Source organism: Ruditapes philippinarum, unplaced genomic scaffold (assembly GCF_026571515.1).
Source record: "Ruditapes philippinarum isolate M1 unplaced genomic scaffold, ASM2657151v2 ctg228_1_1_1_1, whole genome shotgun sequence".
In the NCBI taxonomy this organism is placed as follows: Eukaryota; Metazoa; Mollusca; class Bivalvia; order Venerida; family Veneridae; genus Ruditapes; species Ruditapes philippinarum.
The window spans coordinates 165415-173515 of record NW_026856125.1 but is presented as its reverse complement, the minus strand read 5'-3'; the positions used below and the strand labels follow the sequence as shown (position 1 = coordinate 173515).

Sequence of the window (8101 nt, the reverse complement as noted above, 5' to 3'; positions counted from 1 at the left end):
ATTCCAATTCTATCACATACGTTCACTTTGTAGTCAGACTTGTTAACTGCTTCACTTACAAAAAAATGGACCTTTCCATTGTAACATTAGTTTATTGTGTGTTGACGGCAGGAGCAATAAAACTTTGTCTCCTTTCTTAAGCCTTCTTGGTCGTGTTTTTTTATATCATAATGATGTTTATACTCTTCTTGTGAGTGCTGAGATTCTCTCTAGCAATCTTGCATGTTTGTTCTAATCTATTTCTCAAATCTAGGACGTACTCATACGTATTACGTGTATCTGGTACTTCTGTCTCTGTCCATAATTCTTTTAGTGCTTGCATGGGACCTCTAACAGTTCTTCCATATAAAAGTTCAAATGGTTAGAACCCGGTACTTGACTGAGGGACTTCTCTGTATGCAAAAAGAACCGCAGACAAATATCTATCCCAATCCTTAGGTCTTTCTTGGCACATTTTCCTCAACATGCTATTTAAAATACCATTCATTCTATCACAAAAACCATTACATTTTGGATTGTAAGGGGTAGTAAACAACTGTTTCAGTGATACAAGTCTAAACACTTCTTCCATAAGTTGTGACGTGAACTGACTACCCCTATCACTAAGTATTTCCGATGGGAAACCTACTCTTGCAAAAATATCTAACAATGCTTCAGCTATATTTTCAGTCTCGATTCTTGGTAAAGCAACAGCTTCTGGATAACGTGTAGCATAATCAACTACAGTTAATATGTACCTATTTCCCTTTTCCGATACAGGCGTTATTGGCCCTATCAAATCAACCGCAATTCTCTGGAACGGAGTGTCAATAATAGGCATTTCACCTAAAGGAGCTTTCTGAAGTCTACCCCTGGGCACCGTCTTCTGACAAATATCACAGGAACAGCAAAATCTAGTTATATCACTAGAAATACCTGGCCAGTGAAAACTAAACTGTATCCTGTCTAAATTCTTGCGTACAGACAAATGCCCACCCACTATAGATTCATGAGCTAATGACATAACTCTTTTGTGATATTTACTAGGAACAACTATTTGTCTTGTTTCAGACTTCAAATCACCTTTCACCGTCTCAAATATTCTATACAACACATCTTTTTCTACTTCATATCTAAATTTGTTACCACTTTTTGTTTTCATGATCTTATTTTCCCTAGCATACTTCCACAAACGCTGTAACGTATTGTCATTTGATTGTTTTTTCTTCAAAACATCTACCGTTATTTCGTTATCTTCGACCTTCGGAACTTTAAGAGGTTTCATTGCTTTCTTCTCTTTTTCTACCTGTGCTCTAGTAACAACAGCAGCTATGTTTGTTACTTCTCGGCCAACCCACTTCTCATTTGGCTTATCAAGTACACCCTGAATATTGCCCAAGACTAAGTCACAAATTGCTGACTCTAAAACCATAGCTTCTATTTTACCCTTATAATAAGGTGTATCAATGTCTATTTTTGCCATAGGTACCAACCTGGCTCGACCATCTATTGCTATCATGACACAATTTTTATTCAGCATTTGCTCTTCTTCCACTAACGTCTTTCTTACTACTGCTAACTCGCAACCAGTGTCTCTAAGAACGTTCACCTCTTGATTACCAACATATCCTAGTTTCAGATCCAATTGACGTTCACCTTCTAATGATTCATTCAATTGTACAGCTACTTGTAATGACAGGCACAGAATTACCATTTGCTAATTTAAGTTTCCGCTCTTCAATACAGCCATCGTAAGAACTTGCTGGAGAAATTGACATAGATAACCCCGATACTTTCTTATCATCTGATCTACCATCACGTCTATTTTCTCCAGGCCTACTACGCCAGTTCCTTGGTGAAGAATCCCGATTTGTTTTAAAGTAATTTCTATTTTGCTCTCCATATGACATTGCAGCAGCCCCATATCTCTTCTTAGTCTGATCTCGACAATCTCTGGCCACATGACCCTCTCTATTACATATGAAGCACGTTACTTTTCTGTTTTCTCTGTGAAAGTGCTGTATTTGTTTCGATAGATTACCTTGATTAAGGCGTATTGGTGATTTATTTGACAAACTGGCAACTTTTGAGCTTTTGCTATTTGTAATCGTACCGCCATGAGCCTCTAGGTATTGTTTAGCCAAAGAGATGACATCTCTACGATTCTTTGGCTTTCGTTCCTTAAGAAAAAGAGCTAACTCTGTTGAACAAACTTTGACAAATTGCTCTCTAATAATAAGGTCTTTAAATTTATCTACTGTATCCGCAGCATCGGCCATTTCTGTCCATCTACTGAAGTACCTATCTAATCGAGCCATAAATTGGTTTACAGTCTCCCCTTGTTCCGGCTTACTCTCTCTAAATTTCGTTCTGAAACCGTCTTCTGTTAATTGGTATCTTTTCAAAACTGCTGTTTTTAATTCTTGATAGTCTGATGCTTGCTCAGGAGGCATACTAGTGTAAACTTCAAGACCTTTCCCCGTTAATAACGAACTTAAGCTTATTGCCCATGTATCTTCTTTCCATCATCCTTGACTAATGGAGAACCTTTCAACACGCTCTATATAAGCATCTATGTCATCTTTTTACTCTTTAAATTTTGGCAATCTTGGCCTCAAACCGGTGTTAGCTGGGGTATCAAGGCGATCCCCAGCCTCAATTTTTTACTTTATCAATTCTATTTCTTGCTCTTTCATTTTCATCTCTACTTCAACATGGAATAAACGTTTCTTTTCCTCACGTTCGGCTTATTTTTCTAGACGCTCTGCCTCAAAACGCCGTCGCTCTTCCTCACGTTCAGCTTCTTTTTCTAAACGCTATGCCTCAAATCGCCGTTTATCTTCTTCACGTCTAATATTTCTTTCTTCTCTTTCAAGATATTCTGATTCTTTCTTATGAACATAATCACGTAAATCCCCGTCCTTCAACCCAAGCCTCTCTCCCAATTATACCCATTTCTCATAATCCATAATTGCTTAATAATGGATTACTATTCAATAGAATAATCAACTTCTACGAAACCAGTAAAGAAAACACTTATTACTCAACACAAATGGTGTACCTCTGTAGCGCCGACAATTTTTTTTCCAAATCTAATCTCTATATAAGACGGCATATACCTGGCACCGGCAATGACTTTGTATTAATAGTATATACCAGGGCACCGATAATAATCTTCTCGTAGTGTTTAACAACTACGAAAACTTTATGACAACAACCAACTGAGCACCGGCGGCAAAAACTATCTCTTCAACTATTACATACACTTTTATGAATAATCACCCACTGGACACCCGTTATAAACTTTTATCAGTTACTGATGTTTATAACTTCAACAAATTATAAGTTTTATCTTTATCATCGATATAAACTTATTAACACAATGATTCAAACTATCAAAACAAATGTCTCCCCAAAACCACTTTATTCTATCACCGTATAAACAGTTTTCAACAAAGGGTGCTCTCCTGCTAAAACGCAATAAATTCTTCAGTATACATAAACTTTAAACACAGTTCGTCACCGCTTCTCTACATATAAACCTTTATTTAAACTCTATTGTACAGAGAGTTTACTTGTATATAAAACTACATGCAGGTTTATCGATTTTCGCCTAACAGCTTTTTCACTGCTACATTTTACCAACAGATTGAAAATGATTTAAGGTTTAACAAACAAAATTTTGCCAGGAAAGATTCCGGACGAGCCCCCAAATTGTCAGGAGAAATGTCTGCCTTGATGTTATTAAATCTAAGGAGAGATTCAGTAAAAAAATACTAAAAGCAATTTCCAAGATATTGGGGCTGGGCAGCACTGCCTGACATGAAAGTGAAATATTCTCAGTTGGAAAACTAGCATGTAATTGTTTAGTTTACACTATTTTTAGGTATTTTATCTTTTTTTTTATCTTAAATCAATATATACATTTACACAACAAACTCTGACTATTATTTACACCCAAAACAAAGAACTCTGATCATTATTTACACCAAACAAAACAAACACACATCATTTATCAACCACTTATACGAAATATCTTTTCACGTATACGTTTTTTATACGAAACAATACTAGACACCTGGCGAGCCCAAACTCTAAACAACTTATGATGTTATCAGATCGTTTCCAAAATCAATATTTTTCTGCAGAATATTTCTAAATCTTGTCCTGACACCCTTTAAATGTTTAACACTAGTCATTTTTAGTTTTAACGTGTGTAACACTTACCTAATAAAATTTATCTTAATCACAAATATTATTAAGAACACTCTTCTTCATTTATTTTATCCACCTATTGTCATCCGGTTTGCGGGACCAAACAATGTGGCGATTTTTTATACTTTCAGTTTAGGACTATAGCTTACAATTTCTTTGCCACATTGGAGTTTGCTTTAAGTAAAACACAATGCCTTCTTGCTAACTTTCTCTAACTTTCTCTATTTAATAAATCCAATTATTTCTATTTTATTTTACAGGCAATATTCCTGCATAGTTGTAACATGTATTTTTCTCTAAACTAAAAACTAAACTAAACTCAACTCAACTGCCGGTTCCCAATTTTATTACCTGTATCGTATAATAAACATATAAATAGCATGCAACTCGTGATACATGAAATACCATGTATCGACTCCGACGAATTCTGACGGAGTTTTTTCAGGTTCCGACGGAGTCTTGACTCAGCCGGTCATCAACTGACTCCGACAACTTTATTGTATATGTACACTCGCTATTTCCGACAGTAACGAAAGTATCAACCATTGATTCCATTTATTAAAAGAAAATACATATGGTAAGTAAAATACAAAGAATATTTTTATCAAAAATGAAATTATGTTTTTTTTTCAATGATACAAATAAATATTTACTTACCTTTATAGCGATGAACTAAAGTAAACTTGAAATATAACCAGGCAAAATCATCAAACACGCTCGATGATACTCATTGTTTGGAAATGGCGCTCGTAAGAAAACAAAACGTCATAATGTTAATGACGTCATTTCCTATTCAACCAATCAATACATTATAAAAAAGCTATGCTATGCGTTATGTGTTTAATAATAATCACTAAGGTATCAGTAACGAATGTATCAAAATAAGTCGCTACTCTAGAAAATGAGCAGTTGATTTAATGTAATGTAATTAGCTTTTGAATTGTTATAATTTTTTCTTGCTTCATCACCTGTTAATGAGTTAAAAACATTTATTGATATCATTATGTTATCATTGTATTTATGGTGGTATCGAATGTATTATCTTGTTTATAACTTACTTATATCATAATGTTTCGACGCATGAACTTCATATTTTTACATTATTCATCAGTATCCTTTCATTTATTGTATAAACTGTATAACTTCCTGAAACTGAAGAAAACAATTCGTGAAGCATTGGGTAGTCTTGATAAGCATTTGATTCATTGGTAACGAATGTATCAATGTAGGTGTGACATCAAAACAGTATGCAAAATAATCGATAAATTATGTTGATAGTTGATACGCAACATGCATGAAACGTTATAAAGTTATATAATACTAATAATATAACACGATCACATAAAGTTACTTTTAAATATCTGTGTACATCATTTAAAAGTCTTAAAAACAAATTGCGACAGGTAAATAAAGTATCATTTCTATAATTTGATTTGAATTGTGAAAAATATAAACGCTCAAATGTTACAATAACTGTTAAATAACTGATGATCATCAAGTTGATAAGTATCTGAGCAAATGTTTTTGTTTTGTTTTGAATTTGGCATAAAATAATGAATTTAATGTGACATGCATAGAATCTCATTATTGAGAAGCAGCGACCGTCCCACGTTCTGATTGGCTGCACAAAATGACTACCAGAGCTATAAATAGAAAAATGTCGTCCGACTTTCAGAGGTCAAACTGCTGGTGGGATTAAAGTACCATTCCTACTTGTGCATATCGCCGGCACGTTCAGCTATGCTGCACAAAATGTCCACCAGAGCTATATATTAAAACAATCTTGTCTGGCAAGGTCAGTTTAACTTTTAAGAAAATATTGTCAGAAAAGGTTTTTGTCCAAGTATGAAAATTCCCCATTGATTTATTACAATGTTACAGCCTATTTTAGCAAAACTCAGTGAAAATAAAATAATTTGACCTAAAATTTCAAGGTCATACATGAATCAAGGTCAATTTAAGTTAAATATACATGATGGTCCTAACCTTAAAGGTGCTGTTTCTTAATATGAAATTAATCCATTTATAAATAACAAAGGTATAGCCAGTTACAGCAAAACATAATTTTATTGATTTAACATTGACAGTCAAATTCAATTAAAAAGGTCGCATCTTAATTATTAAATATGTTTGTTTGGAAGAGAGTCTTGTTATATTCAAGTTTTAATAAAATCAGTACATAAATAACAAAATAATGACAATTTAACCAAAGTTCAATAAATTTACCTCGACGGTCAAGGTCATTTTAAACTCAATGTCTGTTTGACCTTTAAGAAGGTCTTGCCAAAAAGGTTGTTTGCTAAGGTATGAAGATAATATCAATTAGCAAGGTAGAGTCAATTTTAGTAAAAATCAGTGGAAATTCAATAATTTAACCTTCAAAGTCAAAGTCATAAATGAGCCAAAATCAATTTGAGAGTAAAAACATGAAAATGTCATCCCAAAAAAGGTCTGATATTAAATTACATCAACACATTCAATAATTACAGAGTTATAGTCTGTAACAGGTGTAAGAAGAATATAATAAATTGACCTCCAAGGTCAAGATCATTTATGAGTGAATGTCAAGGTATTTCTGGTAAACCTGAAGGTCTATTCTTCAAGATTATTATGTTCATGTTTAGACACAATCAATAAAAAATAACAAAGTTAAAGCCACCAATGGCAAACATCAGCAAAAAGAGAGCAAACTTTAGATATTTGACATTAAATTTCCATGTTTAAAGCAATAATAATAAAAAAGATCATCTATTAGAGAAAGTTTATATAAAACATTAAGTACAAAACTCTATGACAGTATGAGAAAATATGATATACATGCAGTATACTTACATTCATATTTCAGACATATTTCATATCCATATTAAAGTTTTTAGCAACATCCAAACTATTTTATCCCAAGGGTTAAATATTAATCTTTTTTATCTTTTGTTTAAAAACTTTAAAAACATTTGCATATAATATTTGCACAGTTAGTACTTTTTACATATCAAATATGATATGATATAACAATTACAATTTAGAAAAAGGTATCATAGCTGTAATAAACTATTATAACATAATTTTAATCACAATAAGTATATTTAAACATGTCTGACAATATCAAAAGTTTGTTGTAAAGCGTTTAGAAGAATAGGAGTAACATGTATATTTCCTATGGACCAGGTATAGTTTCATATTTTGAAGTATTGGCACGTTGGTTCCTCATCATATTAGCTTTGTCTATACTAAAGCCACTATTTTTAAAGATCAAATTAATTTGCCAACGATCTGATTGCTGCATATTTTCAAAACTATAACCTAATACAATATTTTAAATATGTTTGAGATTAAAAATATTTTTACAGATTCCTACCGACTAAAACTTTTCAATAATTCACGTCCAGAAAGTATCTAATGATGGACAATGAATAAAGAAATGTTCTGTGCTATCAGTACAATTGCATAAATTATTATTTTGCAATTCCATTTGTATAAGTTAGCCCCTGTCGGTATTATATTATTAATAAGTTTATAACGGAACTGTTTATATGTATTGTCAATGCTTAATTTCATATTCATGTATAATTTATTCCATGGATTGTCATATTCAAATAAAATTTCCGATAAACGACGAATGTATGGTTTTTCTGCTTTATTGTTGCCGAGTATGTTATAAATCTCTTTGTTCGATTCTTTTAAGAGTAAAGGAGATACGTCAGTTTGAACCCTAGTTTTGATTGATTCGTCAGATTTTAAGATGAATTTGCAGAGTTGCGTTTAGCTTTTTGTAGCGTAGTTTTGAAAGAATAAGATGTGTTCACTGATCTCGTCATTTGCATCGATAATATCAGTTTCATAAATTATGTCAGAGATTATCCAATTATGAAATTAAATATAAAGATTTTTGGTCCATAAAATTTGTTCA

General features: G+C 32.6%; 1 protein-coding gene across 1 annotated transcript; it reads right to left on the bottom strand.

Annotated features, from left to right (window-relative positions):
* Window positions 1-361: 361 nt before the first annotated feature.
* LOC132745461 (uncharacterized) lies at window positions 362-2432 on the bottom strand. Its single transcript, XM_060734395.1, has 3 exons — window positions 1691-2432; window positions 1126-1638; window positions 362-993 (listed from the first exon to the last, which is right to left on the bottom strand). Exons 1-3 carry the CDS (start codon window positions 2430-2432, stop codon window positions 362-364), a joined length of 1887 nt encoding a protein of 628 aa, XP_060590378.1.
* Window positions 2433-8101: the final 5669 nt, after the last annotated feature.